At 42.1% G+C, this 18,750-nt stretch overlaps 1 protein-coding gene across 7 annotated transcripts in view; it reads left to right on the forward strand.

The window, feature by feature from the left end:
• CPEB1 (cytoplasmic polyadenylation element binding protein 1) overlaps positions 1–18,750 on the forward strand; it is an 82,805-nt gene that overhangs the window by 40,823 nt on the left and 23,232 nt on the right. For 2 of the 7 annotated variants that reach the window (XM_081227335.1, XM_081227337.1), the window contains exons 1-2: positions 14,640–14,816; positions 15,183–15,371. In XM_081227335.1, the coding sequence (XP_081083461.1) occupies positions 15,218–15,371 (154 nt within the window). In that variant the 5' untranslated portion in view covers positions 14,640–14,816; positions 15,183–15,217. Of the gene's footprint in view, positions 1–13,959; positions 14,055–14,639; positions 14,817–14,901; positions 14,977–15,179; positions 15,372–18,750 lie in introns of those variants that run through there. The other 5 variants (XM_081227336.1, XM_081227338.1, XM_081227339.1 and 2 more) reach the window with 4 other exon arrangements.

Here is an 18,750-nt window from a genome sequence, read left to right on the forward strand (position 1 = left end):
ATCTAATAATCAGATGTTGTAAATTAGATTAACAATATATTTGAAAAGCATACTTAAGGAAATCTTAACCAACACTCCCCCATTAGGCCAGGAACCCCCTTAATACTTCAATATCATCATATCTCTTTCCTTCCTAGCTCTTCACTCACATTATAGTTTATATAATGTATGATTATATAAACTATATATGATTATTTAGATTGTCTTTGCCACTAGATTGTCAGTCCATACAGGCAAGAGCTGTAGCTGGTTTTCCTTACTTATCATATTCCTATTGCCTAGCTAGTGCCTGACACGAGACTCTCATTTAATAGGTAAATATTTTTTAACCTGTTATTTTGGCAGACCTTAAAAGTTGGATATTATCAATATTGATAAAGGTGTTCACAAATGCATAGAAAATGGTATGAGAAGAATATATATTAAACTGTTAATTCAGAGGAGACTATAAGATTGAGGATGGAGGAGTGCTGCAAGAATGTGAAAATGGGGCTTCCCTGGTGGCGTGGTGGTTGAGAGTCCACCTGCCGATGCAGGGGACGCGGGTTCGTGCCCCGGTCCGGGAGGATCCCACATGCCGCGGAGCGGCTGGGCCCGTGAGCCATGGCCGCTGAGCCTGTGCGTCCGGAGCCTGTGCTCCGCAACGGGAGAGGCCACAGCAGTGAGAGGCCCGCGTACCGCAAGAAAAAAAAAAAAAAAGAATGTGAAAATGATCTTTTCCTTTTTACTCTGTGTGTTGTCTTGATTTTTACCTTTTTTTATTCTTTTTTAACACATGAAGTGTACGTCTACACTGAGTGCTAGCTGTGTCATCTTGCTTACATTTGCTTTACTTCTTTTGAGCCTTGGTATCAATACTTGTAAAATGGATGTAGTGCCTTCTCCATATGGTATTTTAAAATTTTAATAGTATATTTTATTATATTCATTAATTTGGGTTTTTTTTAGATTTCACATAAAGGTGATATCATATGGTATTTATCTTTCTCTGTCTGACTTACTTCACTTGACACAATACTCTCCACGTCCATCCATGTTGTTGCAAGTGGCAAAATTTCATTCTTTTTTATGGCTGAGGAGTATTCCGTTGTTTATATGTACCCATCTTCTTTATCCATTCATCTGTTGATGGATACTTAGGTTACTAATAAAAAAGAAGCAGGCTCACAGATACAGAGAGCAGACTAGTGGTTACCAGCGCAGGGGATGGGGGAGGGAAGGGACAAGATAGGGGTAGGGAATTAAGAGGTATGAACTATTATGTATAAAATAATCTACAAGAATATATTGTACAACACGGAATATAGCCATATTTTATAATAACTATAAATGGAATATAACCTTTAAAAATTGTGAATTACTGTGTTTGTATATATATAACTTGTGTAATATTGTACATCAACTGTACTTCAATTGAAAAATATATTTTTTATTTAATATAAAATATTTTAACGTGATTTATATAAAAAATTATTGAGGTATTTTATGATTTGATTTTTTATACTAAGTCTTCAAAATGCAGAAATTAAAAAAATTTGAGATTATAATTGATGTACAATATTGTATTAGTTTTAGGTGTACAACATAGTGATTGTATACATGTTTATTGTGAAATGATATACAGCCTATTTTCCTGATATGCATTATATTTTATACTCACAGCTCATCTTGATTTGAACTATAAATTTTCATCTGAAGTAGTTGATATGTATTTAGGTGTCATAATGTTGAAAATGTAGATTCACATATTCAGGTTGTTCTGAACCATACTTAAAAGTTTTCCAGTAACAGACGAGAACTACCAGTTTTTTAATTTAAATTTCAATCAGTTAAAATTTAAAATTCATTTCCCACTTGTAACAGCTACTTTTTAAGTGCTCAGTGGCTTCCTCTTGCTAGTGGGTTCTGAATTGGACATGACAATTCCAGAGGAATATGTATTCGATTGACAGGACAGTGAGTGGTGTCCTTTTGTTCTCACTAGGGCTCTTCAATCCAGGTTTGCTCTCGTCCTTGGCTCTCTAAGAGAAATTCCCAGCTACCATATTTACCGTGGGGATGATTTCCATTGCGCCAATGTCCCGACAGACATTGATCAGGAAGCAGAACCACAATGAGTGTTGTGGACTAAGGGATTTATTATAGGACTTAACTCATTACACAGTTGAGGGAGGAGTGGGGTTTGGAAGATCAGGGAAGCTTCACTAACCAGCCCTCCTGAAGCACTGGCATAGGTGGACAGTTGGGGCCCACAGGGCACTCCAGAAAGCCAGGCCCATCCAGCTGCTAGAGTCAGGCCTGAAGGGTTGCTGGTGGAGAGTCTGTAGAAGGCTGTTGCCACTGCACCTGGTGGTGGGCCTGGGCTTGCTTTTGTCTTCAGGGCCTGTTGTAGGGCAGAGGAGTTGGATGTGGAGTGGAGGAGAACAAGCAGAGCTGGAACCTGCCAGTGTCTCAGTGTCTGTTCCTGACTGTGTCAGTGCTGCCCACCTGATGTTCTTGTACTTTCTCAGCCAGTTCCAGGCACAGTCACCTGTGGAGAGTGGGACAGAACAATACTTGGACTTGAGGAGTACAAGTGTGAAAGAGCTGCAGAGGAAAGTGAAGAGGGGGTGTGTGCAACCTTAAGACTCCAATCCGTGAAAAGAAATAAACCTTGTGCGATTGTTCTAGAGCCTTTTCACAGACTCTGCTCTTTTTCTCACTTTTTGAAGTAGGGAATGTGATGTTTAATTTCCGAAATCCTTGGTATGCGTAGTACCATCCCCATCTGCTGCAATGTCAGGGCTTTGCCACTAAAAGCTTAAGGCTTGATTATGTCTTGATCACAGGTAAGATTACTCCCACTTTAGTGTGTGCATTCTAGTTTCTGAATGTAGATGTTTTATATCTTTTTGACTGAAAAAGAAGTGAGTACAATTAATGGGGGAAGAGGGAAATGTCAAGGATTAAGGCTTCTGGAATCAATCCAAGAGAGGGTGTTCCTGCTGTGAGATGAGGGGCTTAGACTAAGTAGACTCCAAAGTCTCTTCTATTTTTAATATTCTGTGGTTTATTTTACTTTAATTGAATTTTAATCCTAATTTTATATTGTCATTGAACTCCTAATGTCAAATTTAAAATCTCTCTACATGAACTTTTCTTTGTAGAAATGTTTAATTTTTCAAATTTATTTAGGGGATGTTAAGTCTGAGTTACCCTTCTTAATAACATGTATTTTTTTCTTATTATCATAATATGTTCATTGTAAAAATTTTGAAGAAAACAGATACATTAGAAGGAAAAAAATCATATGTAATCCCACTACCCAGATACAACTACTGTTAACATTTTAGTATATCTCTCCAGTATTTTTCTTACATTTCTTACAGAAAGAGAAAGCTTTCTGAACATACTATGTAGTAATTTGCCTCTTTCTCTTCTTTTATCATTTTGTGTCACTAACTTCCCATGTCTTTTTCAAGGTTACATATCATTTTACTTTGTAAGATTGACGCATCATGGGATTTTTAACCTGAGTCTGTGGATAGAATTTAGGAAGTCGAGTATCTTGGGCACGGAAAAACTTAGATACTTATTCTCACCAGTGTTTAACTGAAATGTAGCATTTCCTTCTAAATGTGGACAAAAAGTCACAATAATATTAGCAGGACCTAATTCTTTGGCAATAATAATAATAATCAGTAGGATGATTAGACATTTCTTGTCTGATTCCTTTATAGTCATTGCACATATCTTGAGGTGTTTACATTCATCACTACAAAATTATGATCACTATTTTATATATTTAACATTATTTTTAGAAGGTATCCATTCATAGGCTTTAGCACATTGCCAAATGGTTCATGGAATGAAAATTCAAGAATTTCAAACTGTTGGAGATAGTTTGCTTAAATAGATGTCTATTTTCAACACTAGTAGAAGTGCCTGAAGTTAAACTTTTGCTTATATCTGTGATTATTTGGACATAGGATAACTCTCTAAAAGCAAAAATTTTTCATCAGATAAGTACTTTTAAAGCATTTAGTTAGATCGGCTTCCAGAAATGTTGTATTAGTTTACTCTCTTACTATACTATTTGAAAGCACCCAGTTCTTTCTAAATCACTAGCTTTTATATTCTCTAGATCTGTTATGATTGGCACTGTAATGGGTCTCCAATTTGGTGTAATGTTCAAGGAACTTCTGCAGATCCCAAAATTTGAACCACTATAGCATCAGGCATAGTAACATTTTGTTGTGTTTAGATTATGCTAGTTTTATTTATAACTTGGGGACACCACCTGGACAGTACGTTGTATTCCAGGACTCTGTACCAGAGTCTTCAAAACATTCTGCTTCAGGAACTCCACACCAGAGCCATAGATGAGGTGGAGCTAGACTTGAATCTGCAGTTTTCGTTTTTGTTCTCCATGAGGAAGAAATTGTCACCGTCAAAAACTATATATGTACATGGCAGTGGAATCTTGAAAACACCAGAATGTGAAATTGACATTTTACTGAATAAGTGGGTGTTTAGGGGAAGGATGATAAGAAGGGGGAGGAGCTAGTATTGAGAGTTGAACTCCTGGTAGGATGGGATAGGTTTAGAACAGAGCTCCATAGGGACCTAACTGGAGAAAATGGAATCCATTAATAATTTACTGATAAAGCAAGTCTGATTTGGGGTATGTATGAGTGTAGACCTGGACCTGAGAAAGTGCCCTGGAGCAGGGGAGGGGCAGGAAAGCAGGTTGGTCCCTGGATTTGGATCCCACTTCTACCACTTAGTAGCTTTCTTGCTTTGGCCCTATCTGATCCTTGTTTGCTCACTAGTTTAAAAAAAAAAAAAAAAAAAAAAAGATGATTTAACCAGGTGGTCTTTTTAGCTCCTTTCTTGCTTTCCTTTATTGCTGACTCTCTCATCTGGTGCTGGCATTAGGGGCTTTTGTCCAGAGATTCTCATCCTGCTTGTAGTAATTACTTGTTTGGTCAGTCCTTGCTGAAGGGCTTGAATTACACAGAACACTCTTATTTGCAAATGATCAAACACCTAATTAGAATTAACTTTAGCAAAACGTGGGATGTGTTTGGAAGGCTGTTGGTATATAGCTCACAGAACAGGAAGAAATTTTGTTGAGGTTCTGTCTCTTTGCTGCCTCTCTCCCAGTGTGAGTTTCATTTTCTCCTTTTGCATAATTTTCTGTTATCTAAGGAAGGGGCTGTGTTCACATCCTCTGGCATCATGAAGTCAGGAAATGATTCTTTCTTTCCAATACCCAGTTAGAAAAATCTTAGGGAAGAAGTCTCAATTAGCTTGGCTTGAGTTATGCCCATACCAGGACTGGTCTCTGTAGTCATAGGGATGAGTTACTATGACCCAGGTTGGGTCAGATGCCCATCTGTGGACCATCACTGTAATCAGTGATGCAGAATCCAGCAAGAAGATGGCATTTGCCATTAGGACCACTTGGATGGTATAGAAAGAAAAACAGTTCAACAAAAACCTGGGGTGTGGGAAATTTTAAAAAACATGATCTTGGGGTTTCATGGACTAGGCAGCAGCAGTCTTCAAACATTTGTTTGTATCCAATTTTTAAAAAACAATGTACCCCACAATGAGATCCAGTTCACACCCATTACGATGGTCATTGTCCCCCCCCAAAACAAAAAAAGCCCAAACAAACCAGAAAATAACAAGTGTTGGCAAGGATGTAGAGAAATTGAAACACGCTTTGCAGAATGCAAAATGGTATAGATGCTGTGGTAAATAATACAGTGGTTCCTAAAAAAATATTAAACATAGAATTACTGTATGATCCAGCAGTTCCACTTCTAAGTATATATATGTAAAAGAAGTGAACTCAGGACGGGAACACATATTTGTATACTGATACTCATAGCAGTACTATTCACAGTAGCCAGAAGGTGGAAAGAAATGGCCCAAATGTCCATGGACAGATAAATGGATAAACAAAATGTGGTACATACATCCAGTGGAATATTATTCATCCTTAAAAAGGAAGGAAAATTTGATACATGCTACAGTATGGATAAACCTTGAAGATATTCTACTAAGTGAAATAAGCCAGACGCAACAGACAAATATTGCATGACTTCACTTCTTGGAGGTACCTGAAATAATGGAATTCAGAGGCAGAAAATGGCTACCAGAGACTGGGGGAAGAGTTAGTGAGGAGTTAGTATTTAATGGGTACAGAGTTTTAATTTGAGATGAAAAAGTTGTGGCAATGGTTAGTGGTAATAGGTGCACAAAAATGTGAATGTACTTAATGCCTCTAAATTGAACACTTTAAAATGGTTATGATGGTAAAATTTTATGTTAGATATATTTTACCGCAATAAAAAACATTTAAAAAAATACAGTGTACTCCTTGCACATTTAACTTGGTATCTAAAATTTCATCGAAAAATGTATCCAGTGGAATCAAAATTTGTAGAGATTTTTATCCATATTATCTGTTTAAAAAACTGTAAATTAGCTCTTTAACAGTGGGAAATTTCTCATTATTCCTTTTCTCCTTTACTTGTATTTCTAGTCTACTTCTCCCACAGAATATTATACTAATGAAATGTTTTACAGTTTAGTCTTCTGTTGATCACATGTTGTACTTCTCTGCAACAAAAACTACATAAATTGAAATTTTAAATTACTTCCTGTGACTAAAAGGCTGTGTTTTGGATTGCTGTGGCCATTGATTGCTAGGACAATTGATTAAGACTTTATTGTTTATTGGAAATGCTTTTTAATGAGAGAAATGAGGCGTTTTTATAACTCATGTAATTTTGGATGACTCACTTATTGCCAGAATGACTCAGCATTTTCAACACCAAATACATTCCTCTTTTCTGTTTTTATAGATCTGTGCCCTACTGAGTAAACTTGTTCACATAAATAAGTAGATGGGAAATGAAAGTATTGTTAGAGCAGTGTCACTCAGTTGTTTGAACTCCTTCTTGACTTGTATGCAAAAAATCAGTCATCTATCATTATTTTTAGTCATTTACTTGGCGACAGTTCCATTCACTCCTTCATATTTGTTGAAAAGAAGGAACTGGAAACCATCTAAGTTGTGAAAAGATTTGTTACCTGAGGCATCAGTCATTGAGTTTCTCAGTTTTTTGGAAGTATACCAAGAATGCTTATGGAGATTTCAGATGACTGTGTTATTCTTTCACTTAGAGACCTGTTTAACTCATTACCTGAAGGATTGAGAAAATTAAAATGCTGTTAAGTTAAAAAATATGCCCTTATGCATACAGTGTTTTTAAATGCTTTTTTTTTTTTTTTTGGCTGTGCCGTGTGGCTTGCAGGGTCTTAGTTCCCCGACCAGGGATTGAACCCAGGCCCTCGGCAGTGAAAGTGTGGAGTCCTGACCACTTGACAGCCAGGGAATTCCCTTAAAATACTTTTTATCTTATCACTTGCTTTACGTTTTGTCAAAACCTTGGGTCTGTAGATTTTAACTCGTTCTGCTTATGGAAAATGTCAACCATAAAATCTAATTTAATGAAGTTGGTAGTTGGTTTTTATCATCAAACCAATTACTTCAGGCTTGCTTTTAGTCAGAAAAAGTCTAACTTCATTTTCCCCCAACATTTTATTTTGAACATTTTCAAGCATACAGAAAACATGAATGAATTATAAAGTGAACACCCATAATACCCATCACCTAGACTCTGCAGTCATCATTTTGTCATATTTGCTTTATCACATAGCCGTTTATATATCCCCCTAACCATTTATCAGTCCATCTCCTTTTATGATGCATTTCAAAGTAATTTGCAGACATGGATATAATTCACCCTTAAATAACTTCAGCATGCATATTAACTCTAATGTTCAGTATTTGTTTAGAGGTTTTTGGAGGTAAAATTAATAAACAGTGAAATGCACAAATCCTGTGTGTATCATTAGATGCATTCTGACAAATGCACATACCCAACTCCCAACAAAATGTAGTACATTGCCATCCCCTCAGAAAGTTCCCTCATCTCCTTCCTAGTCGGCTCCCACTACTACCCCCTGGAGGCAACCACCTGATTTCACTGTATATTAGCTTTGCCTCTTCTAGAACTTCAAGTAAGTGGAATCATATATGCTATGTTACGTGAGGTTTATTTCACTCAGTGTAATTGAGATTCATCCATGTTGGTGTATGTATCAATAGTCTATTCTTTTTTATTGCTGAGTCATATTCTAGTATATGTATGTATACACCACATTTTATTCTTCTGTTAATGGTCACTTGGATTCATTCCAGGTTTTGGTGATTATGCATAAAGCTGCTATCACCATTCATGTACAGGTCTTTTTGTAGACATACACTTGCATTCCTCTTAGTTGAATACCTAGGAGTAGAATTTCTGGGTCATAGGATAGTATATGTGTAATTGTATAAGAAATTGGCAGAGCTTTTTCAAAAGTGATTGTACCATCATAAAATAATATATGGAAGTTCTGATCAGCAACACCAAATGTTGGCAAACTGTGGAGCAGTCTTTTTAATTTTAGCCATCTGGTGGGTATGTAGTAGTATCTCATTGTGGTTTAATTTGCATTTCTTTAATGACTAATGATATTCAGCATTTTTTCTAGTGCTTATTGTCCAGTTCTATATATTTTTTTTTTGCGGTACGCGGGCCTCTCACCGTTGTGGCCTCTCCCGCTGCGGAGCACAGGCTCCGGACGCGCGGGCTCAGCGGCCATGGCTCACGGGCCGAGCCGCTCCGCGGCATGTGGGATCCTCCCAGACCGGTGCGCGAACTCATGTCCCCTGCATTGGCAGGCGGATTCTCAACTACTGCGCCACCAGGGAAGCCCCAGTTCTGTATTTTTGTGTGAAATGCCTTTTGAAGATTTGTCTGCCCTTTTAAAAATTGTTTTTTCTTTTACTTTTGAGTTGTTAATATTTCTTATATACTCCAGATACTAGCCATTTGTCAGGTATGGTTGCAGATATTTTCTACCATTTTGTAGGTTACTTAATTATTTTCTTAATGGTGTCTTGATGAGCAGACGTTTTTAATTTTGATAAGTCCAACGTATCAAAACTTTCTCTAATGATCGGTGCTTTCCGTGTCCTCTGTAAGAAACAATGCTATGCATCCCCCCGGCCCCCCCCCCCGCCCCAGGTCAGAAAGATAGTCTGTATTTTCTTAGAGAAGCTTTAAAAAGTTAAAACTTTTACCTTTAGGTCTCTCTGATTAATATTAAATTAATGTTTGTAAATGGTGTGAGATAGGGGGTCAAGGTTCATTCCCCCCCCATATAGGTATTTGGCTGTTCCTGCACCATTTGTTAAAAACGTCCTCACTGGGGCTTCCCTGGTGGCACAGTGGTTGAGAGTCCGCCTGCCAATGCAGGGGACACGGGTTTGTGCCCCGGTCTGGGAAGATCCCACATGCCGCGGAGCGGCTGCGCCCGTGAGCCATGGCCGCTGAGCCTGCGCATCCAGAGCCTGTGCTCCGCAACGGGAGAGGCCCGTGTACCGCAAAAAAAAAATAATAATAATAATAATAATATTGAATTTTCCAGTATGTAAACATGGTATATGCTATTTTAAAATCTAAACATTGTTAATATTTATTTTCAGAAACATTATAGAAATTGCTTTGAAATAAATTACAGAATTCATTTGAAGATCATTAATGTGGTTGAGACTAAAATGAGCCAATGATCATATTTTTATGGTGGGAAGTACAAAGTAAACCTAATGTTCTCTCATACCTTAATCTGTAATGTGGTTAAAGCATAGCTGAAATTATAAGGAAGCTTTCTTTGAACATCCTAGGCATCATGCATTCCTTCTCTTCTGAACTACTGTTATTAACACACAGATTAAGAGTACATGGTTCTCTTAGAGTGTGAACTTCTAGGGAGTTGTGATTGACTCAGGTTCAGCCTTTAAAGTTTGATGAATAGTGTGAGAGAAAGTTAGTAAGCCTGGAGATTGGCTTTGATCTGAGAGGCTACAGGGAACCGTTGAAGGCACTTGTTTAGGAGAATGAACACCATGAAGAGGGGGTGTTGTGTAAGAATGGGATGAATTACCTGGAAGAGAGAGTCTGGGGTAGGAAGACCATTTTAAACTCTTAATGCTCACAGTGTGCTCAGCAAACCAGTAGTGTAAGATATCACTTGGGAGTAGGTTAGGAATGCAGATTCTGGGACCTGACCCACACCCACTGAGTCAGAGTCAGTGTTGTAAAGATTCCCAAGTCACTCCTATGCCCATGAAAGTTTGAGAAGTACTGCTTTAGGGAAACGTTCAGTCCCCCTGGTGTGAGTGGTTAAGGGCCCCAGTGCACACAACAGTTGACATGATCGTGGCAGATGTCTGATTTCTTGCATGTTGGCTCTTTTTCTTTAGATCGTCAAAATGGATTTTTAGAATCATTTCTGTTTTCTTGAGTTGGCGGTGTGGGGGCAGGGGAATAGTCTTTTAAACAGTCTTTTTAGAAATACATTCTTAGAAATGCTACCTTATGGGCTTTTTAAAACTTCAGGAACCATAAATCATTGATTTAAGTAGCCTCAACAGACTGTAAGTTCAGGTATTTAAAAGAAATTTAATGGGGACAAGTGATTCAATGTCCTTTCTTTGCTATTCCCAGGGACTGGAATTTGGGGATGAAGTTGAGATTTTGTAAAAGATTTCAAGTGTAGTTGTCGTACAAATTGTAATAGTGTGCTTGTTGAAAGTCTAAAGAGAAAGAAAGGAGAAGACAGCTTTCGTTGTACTGTTTGTGCAATAACTAAAGGACAATAAATCCACTAGCAGCCTGCTACCCTCACACATAAGCTGTTTGTATTTTTCTGTATTCCCTTACCAACATCATCTGTCAACATACAAAATTTTCACATAGTTATATAATCATGATATAGATGCAACTTTGTAGTCTGCTTTATGTCATTTAACATATTACCCTGCTCCCCAACTCCTCCTCTTCCCTCCTTATCCAGCTGTTCTGCCGTCGTCTTCCTCCTCTTTCCTCTCATCCCTTACCTCCCTGGCTGGCCTCCCTAGCTCGGATCTCTGGTTCATCTTGGGCCCTCTACCACATTATTTCTTGTTTAAGAGGGTACAGAGGTTTTTCACTGCATGCCTGAGCATCAGTTTGATATTCCAGCCTCAGTTCTTCCTGGCTTGGCTAGCCCAAACACACGTTGCTTATTACCTTCTCCCCTATTACCTCCTCCGAACCAGGTCCCTTTCTGCCGAGGATCAGCTCGTGATGCATCTACTGTGTGAAGCCATCTCTGGTTTCCCAGGGGCCTCAACAGACTTCTTGCAGTCACCATCTACCTTTATACAATGGAACCTGACTTAATGGTTTCATAAACGGGGGCCTGAAGTCACTACTCTTTTCTTGTTTCACTTCCCTACTTGGCAGATGCTCAAGAATGATAGCTACAGAGAACCCTGAGCAGCTTCATGCTAAGTTTTGTTGGCAGAGGAGTCATCAGAGGACAGACATGTTCTTATGCTGAGGATGGAAATGATTAGAGTTGAGGCTATACTACTCTGAGCCCTAGAGCCAGAGCCCCTGGGTCACCTCTGCATTTTGAGTCTACCAGGGGTTACTGTATTTTAGACTGTGGCAAACTTTGGACTTTGGGTCAGTTTACTTGTTTCCATGAGTTGTCCAGTTGCTAAGAAGTTTGGGAGATTAACTATAAAGAAGATAACTGATATTTTCAAAGGGAGATGATTTTAAATTTTTGAACCAAATTAAGAAACTTAAATCGGAAACGTTGTGTAGGTATTGATAGAAACTTGTAGGGTTAGGGTTAGGGTTGATGTAGAAAGCATTTAAGCTGAGACATTATTCAAATAGATAGCCTTAGAAGGAGAAGTCTCACTTCATCATGTGCTTGTTCCCAGTTTTTAGTATCTTCGAAGTGTCTAGTTTGTGCTTGGCTAAAGGTTATAAAGAATATCTTCCAATAAAAAGGGTCAAGTTCCTGTCAGCATCAGATGTGAGTTTGAGAAGCAAAGATGGGCTTTACTCAGTAAAATCAGGCTTTGTGTTTCAGACCTTTCAACTTACTGAATGTTAGCCTGTGTTGACAGTTAACTTCTCAAACTTTATGTCAATATAGATTGAAGAGGTAGAACAGAATGGGCATGTTTGGAGAGCTGGGATCAGGAAGCCGTTAGAAAAGAGGCTTTTTTGGGTAAAATGTTTTTGAACGCAAATGGCCGCAGATAAGAGTGATCATGCCTACCATTTCACCTAGGACTGTCTCTGTTCAAGCTTGCTGTCCTGGTATGATTATTAATATCTGCCCCCTTTCTCTCTCAAAAGTGCCTTTGTTTGGATGATAAATTATGTGGTCACCTACTAAAAGCAACATACTGATAAAATACTTTGTGCCAGGCACTGTACCAAATGCTTTATGTAATCCTTGCAAAACACCTGAAAGATAGCTGCTGTTGCTACTTTACAGATGAAAAGATGCTCAGAAAAGTTTAGTAACTTGACCGAGATCACACGGTGGCAGACCTGGTGAGTAAAGCAAGCTCTATCAGACTTTTAAAGCTACTTAATTTTTCCCAGCCTGCCACACCAAGGGGTTAACAGGGTCTTCTATTAGTTTGAGGAACTAGTGAAAGAATCCTACAATGGTAGTGCAAGCCTTTACCTAAAAAAAACAGTGGAATGGAGAATGTCTGGATAAAGATAAAGGTGATGTCTTAGTGCGAATGCTGTGATTAAAGGGAGAGAGTTACACTGTATTTAGATCTCCAGGCTCCTAGATGCTTGTAGCCATTTGTTTCTAAACGGACTTAAACTGATGTGCTGCTCAGGCCTGGGGTCTTTCTGCTTGGGTTTGGAAGTTCATGGTAGTTGTATAGATCAGTGCTACTCAAACTTTTATGTGCATTAATATCAACTGGGAGTCTTCTTAAATGTAGATCAATTCCATAGGTCTCAAGTGGAGTCTGAGATTCTCTGTTTATAACAAGCTCCTAGTGATGCTGATATTGCTGGTCTGCCACACTGTAGTTTGGGTAGCAAGAGTATAGTTGATGATTAGATTCTCTCTGCCTGGGGCATGAGGGTACCCATATCCACAAATGCCTTGATTTTAGATGGGGAAGGGAGGAACGACTGCTTCTAGTTGTAGGTGTGCTCACATTGTGATGGAAGGGACTACATAGATAGTTGGTGTAGGTGGGGAATGGGTACTTAAATATGGATTTTTTAAAGGAAGCATTGTGTTTTTATAATTAATACATATGGATTATTTTTAAAGTATATCCTTAGCTTAGGGGAAGGGTGGACAGAGAAGCAGGAGGGAGTGGTCTGGGGTGGGGGCAACACCAGCATGGGTGAGTTCTTGCTCAGCCTGTGCAGTGGTGAAGAAGGCTTTGATAGACACAGACAGGGAGCAAGCAGAGTATCTACAGCCAGACAGGAATAATGTGGATGGATGACACAGCAGCAAAGCTCTTTAAAAAAAAAAAAAAAAAAAACCCAAGGGGAGGAGTCCCTCCCACAGACTGGCCATTTTCCCCCTCTAGGCTATGCCTGAGTGCCTGTGGACAGAAGGGTATACTCAGGAGGCTCTGGCCAGCTGTTCCTGTGGATAACAGCATTATCCTCCACTCTGCCCACTTCGTAACCCTGTCCTGGGCGGTCCCAGGTGGGCATGCTTCCCGTATCTGGTTACTTCTTCTTGTAACATGGGAAAACAAGCAGGGTGGAGTGCTGCTTACCTGGTCTAGGTGCGAGCAGCCTGCTTGCTGAAGCTGGGACCTTCGCTTTACCCTCCTTTCTGAGGAAGAAGCCTTGTGACTGGAGGGCATGTTGGAAAAGGACTGGTGCAGGAGAGTATGTTGGCAGACAGGAAATGGCAGTTTCCAGAAGCTCTGGGCAGAGCTGGACTTGGTGCTGGAGCTGTGAGTGGTCACTGAAATAGGGCTTTGGTCCTGGGCAGCACCCCTAAGAGGGGGCCTGAGCAGCCAGCGGCATCAGTGATCCTTACAGCTGGCCAGTGTATCCTGAGTGCTCCTGGAAAAGCAAGAGAAACAGTATTGACAGAACCAGGTGATGTGAGCTCCTGTACATGGGGTTTCTGATAAGGCATAATCCTGCTTCTGAGACTGTTTCTCTTATTTTGGTCTGTCAGACACTGTTTTGGGAGTGTTTCCTCAGTCTGTACCTACACTTGCAGGAGGGAGGAGCTGGTCCTGCTGTATCTGCTCGTGATTGATGCCCATCCTTTTGGGGTGAGAGAACTTGGGAACAGGGAGTATCCTAGTCAGGACAGATCTTACTCTGGCCTGTGGGTTGCCCAGTGACTCACCCTCCCCCTGCCGAAGCTGACCCCCTTTCTCTGATCAGCTGCTCCTGACAAGCCTGGAGCACCAAGTGTTGTTCCCCAGGGTCCGAGTGTACAGTGTTTTTCTGAAGGTTGTCTCATCCTCAGTGGTAAACACTGCTGTGTCAGGGTACTGCTCAGGGGCCACTTGGAGCACATAGATTTTTGCTAGCAGAATTGTGAAGCTTTGCATCGGGCTGCAAAACCAGGGCTTGAGCAAGCAGCTGGAGAGAGTCCAGGACTAGAGTGTTTTTGGGTTTGGGGGGTGGAGAGCAGAGGGAGGGAAAGGGAGGGGCAGGAGGGCAGAGCTACACAAGCAGGCAGTCTGCTGCTTTGGCTTTGCTGTCGGCAGAGAGGACTTCAGTCGTGCCTGAGGGCCGCTTGCCCACTATTGCTGGAGACCGGAGGGCGCTGCCTTGCAACCCTGACTTACCGGCACTGCACCCGGACTGTTGCAAGTAGCTGTTGTGCTGTCTTTTCCCTGGGAGGCAAGTCTCCTCCCTGTCGTCCCCTCCTGCTCCTCCCCCGTTCTGTGAGGGATGATGCCGCTCTCTATTGCACGGCTCAGCCGGCTGATGTCACTGGCAGCGGGAAGCATCAGCAGCCTGATCACATGCTGGCCCAGTCTGTAATGCAGACGGGATAGGGGTGTGTATGTGGGGAGGGGGGCTGTATGGCAACTGCTCTTGCTCTAATACCCCCAAAAGTGCAGAGGCAGCGGCTGCAGCATCCAGCCAGCTTGGATGTTTGGTCCTTGAGCCTAAGGAAACTATTATTAATATTATTTATTGTTGATAATACTGGGGAAAACAGCCCTTAACTCTGGGGTTCTGCTGTCCTCCTGTCCAAAGCAGACTTCCAGGACTCTGAAGAAACAGTTACAAGCAGGATGCTTTTCCCCACCTCTGCGCAAGATTCTTCCCGTGGCCTCCCAGATGCAAATGACTTGTGCCTTGGCCTGCAGTCCCTCAGTCTCACAGGCTGGGACCGACCCTGGAGCACCCAGGACTCAGATTCTTCAGCCCAGAGCAGCACACACTCAGGTGAGTGCTAGAAAATGAGTTGGCTTTGGGGGGGTGGTGGTGTATGGGGTAGTGAGTGAAGATATCCACAGCAACAGTTGTTCTGTTCACCTTTGCATCTCCCCCACTCCCCATACAACATGGAGCTGTTTTGCAAAAGATGGAAATGCTGGCTGTGAGTGTGGCAGGACAGATGGTTGCTCGTAAAGGCAGGCATGGCTTTTCCACTTACCCTGATAAATTCCCTGGAGTTGTTAGTCTGTACCTGAGGTGGCCCCGAGAAGGGTCCACAAGGTGACAGTCTTATGCAGAAAAGATCCAGCTAACCCCCTAGTGCCCAGGCCTGTCTTGGAGATGATGAAGCAAAACACTTTTAGGCGGGGGAGGGGACTTAAGGGGCTGATTACTGGATGTCCAGACTCTATTTCTCAGTGGCTCTTAAAACTAGGGAGCTATGTGTGAAGGATGGGTGGTCCCTGAATCATGGCAAGGGAAGAATTTTAACCGTAAGTGAGGCTGGGTAATACTGGGATATTGGAATTGGCTTAACATAAGGTTAAGAGCATTGATCCTGGAAAGGGGTAAGCAGGGTAAGTGGGGTGGAGTAACTCTCAGCTGCGGAGGCTTTTTTTTTTTTTCTTTCTTTGTGTTAAGGGTGACCAAGTAGATGAAGGAAGAATCACTCCCCTTTAGGATCCCTTGTCATCTTGGAAGGATTCAATGGGGACAAGTTGAAGGGGCTGCTTGGCAACCCCTTGAACTGCTTCTGCTCAGACCTTCCCATTGCCCGTTTATTTCCCTCTTGTGGTTCGAGGGGGAGGGTTGGCCAGATGCAAGTCTTGGAGTATTCAGGAAGAAATGTGAACTTAAGAAATACTGTAACTATACATAAAAATCTATGTATTTCGCTTTATGTAAATTACACCTTAATAAAAAGAATATTGGCAGCAGGTACTTTAAAAAGATGGAAGGGGGGGTGGGGGCGGCCATTTGCTGTTGGTGCTGACAGTGGGGTTCACAGAGCCTGCCATCCTTCCTTGCCTCCCATCTCCAGAAGCTGGCAGTCATGGCAGCAAGGTACTGTCTTGTTGATTTCTCTGGCCTCCACCCTGTTTGGCGCAGGTCTTTTTTTAGAATGCTTTGCAGAGCCTGGGACTGTTGTGTCTGTTGGCATTTTAATGCCCAGTTTTTTGGTAAATCCCATTTGATTGGGGGTAGAGGGTGGATTATTTTTATTTGGCTGCAGGTGGGGAAGAGCTTCACCTTAAGTAACTACCTCTGAGTTGAGGTAGAATTTCTTGAAGTACCAGGCTTTAGCTGACTCAGGTTCTTCCCTGGGCTGGGAAGTGTGGTGTCACTGTTTGGTGTCCTGTGCCTGGAGATCTTGGCTTGGAGGTAGTGGTAGTTTCTTTTATGTGGTATTCTGAAGCCAGCCGGGGGCCCTGTGAAGCTGACCTTGTCCCCACCCTCACTGCTGTATCTGAGCAAAAGACAGGGGAGCCCACCCAGGAGGCAGGCACCTGTCTGTGGTGATCAGTGTTTGACCAAGACACTGTCTCTCACTGGTATCACGTTGGGTGTGGCCCTTCTTTGGCTCTGGTTTCTCTTAGCTACAGGGGTCCTTCTGAAATGTATTATAACAAATAGAAATGCAGGAGGGGCCAACTTGGGGCTTGGAGAGGGCCTGAAAGTCATTCTGAAATTAGGCTGTTAAAAAAAAAAAAAAAAAAAGCTTGGGCCCAGCCACGATGTCCTCAGTTTCCCCACTACCTGAGAGGCCTGTTTGTAGTTATTTGTCTCTGAAGTGTGGATGGATTTACTTCTCCATGTTCTGTCTCAAGCACTTAGGCAATAAATACTTCATGATTTTTTGGATCAGGGAGGGCCTGTAATCTGTGGCCCTGGCATTCATGGGAACCCAGAGAGTTGCCCCAGAGGTGTGACTTAGCCATGGGCAGGGTTAGTGTGTGTATGTCTTCCTTTCCGAGAGTTGAGGGCACAGCCATCCCTGATCCCCACGTTATCCTTGGGCTTGGGAGCTGTGGTGATGGCCATCTCTCTCCTTTCTCTGAGCCTTCTTGGAAAGCCCACATGTGGGTGCCGCCTCCTGGAGTAGGACGCAGCCCTCCCACCAGCCAGCTGCACCCTTGCCAGCAATGCAGGAACATGCAGCCCACATTCCAGTGCCTACACTGCCTCCCCATCTGAAGACCAACTAGCTCAGTTTATTCAGGGAGGGAGGAGGTATTTCAACAGCTCTGGACAGTCTGGGAGTCATCATTGCAGACAGCCTGGTAGCTTGCTGTCTCTGCGTGGAGCACATGGTGCAAGCTTCTTGTTGGCCCTGCTGGGGGATATATTGCCCCATGTGGCTATGGGTTTACATCTGACCATTTTCCACAACTCTTTAAGTTTTCAGCAATGTGTAGGGGGCAAGGTTGGAGATAGCAGGGCTCTTGCCTGAAAAACCTTGGCTAAATTCATTCAACAAATACTGAGCACTGGCTGTGTGCCAGGTACTGTGTTAGGCACTGAATATACATCAACGAATAAAATTGTTGCGCTTAAAAATCCCCTTGGGCCTCCCTGGTGGCGCAGTGGTTGAGAGTCCGCCTGCCGATGCAGGGGATACGGGTTCGTGCCCCGGTCTGGGAGGATCCCATATGCCGCGGAGCGGCTGGGCCCGTGAGCCATGGCCTCTGGGCCTGCGCGTCCGGAGCCTGTGCTCCGCAACGGGAGAGGCCACAACAGTGAGAGGCCCGCATACCGCAAAAAGAAAAAAAAAAAAAAAAAAAAAAAAAAAATCCCCTTAACTATCAAGGGGAAATAGATGAGAACGAATACCAAATGTAGCATGATAGTTGCTGTGCTTGGGGGCTTCCATTTTCTCCCCTAAGGATTTTTTTGGCATTGGGGCAACATTTCATTGGATTCTCAGCATGAGACTGGTACATGGAGACCTGTCTCCAGGGGCTAAGGTCCATCTGCTACATGGATTTCATTGGCCTGGGAGGCCTGCAGGAAGACCCTGGGGTGTAATCTGTTTTTGAGAGTTGTGCCTATAAGGCCAGCATTGGTTTGGGTGTGGTACTCTGTGAGGTCCCTCCCTTCTAGACTCTGCCTACCCCTAAGGCCTCATCTCACGCTGGGAAGGAAGCCTTCCTTCCCATCAGGGCAAGATGAATGTTAGAAGTGACCCCAGTGACATGTGTCTGGGGCTACCTTTGTCCTGCCTCCAGTGTCCTAAGTCCTGTAATGGAACAGGAGGGCTTTGAAAGCTATCCTCAATGTCCTGGGATGGGGGAGAGAGTGACTAATCACCATTTATCGACTACTTCCTATGTGAAGTATATCACATGATTTAATGCTTTCACAGTCCTGTGAAATGGGTACTATTATT

The sequence above is a fragment of the Mesoplodon bidens genome (genome assembly GCF_964165515.1).
Source record: "Mesoplodon bidens genome assembly, chromosome: 3".
NCBI classification, from domain to species: domain Eukaryota; kingdom Metazoa; phylum Chordata; class Mammalia; order Artiodactyla; family Ziphiidae; genus Mesoplodon; species Mesoplodon bidens.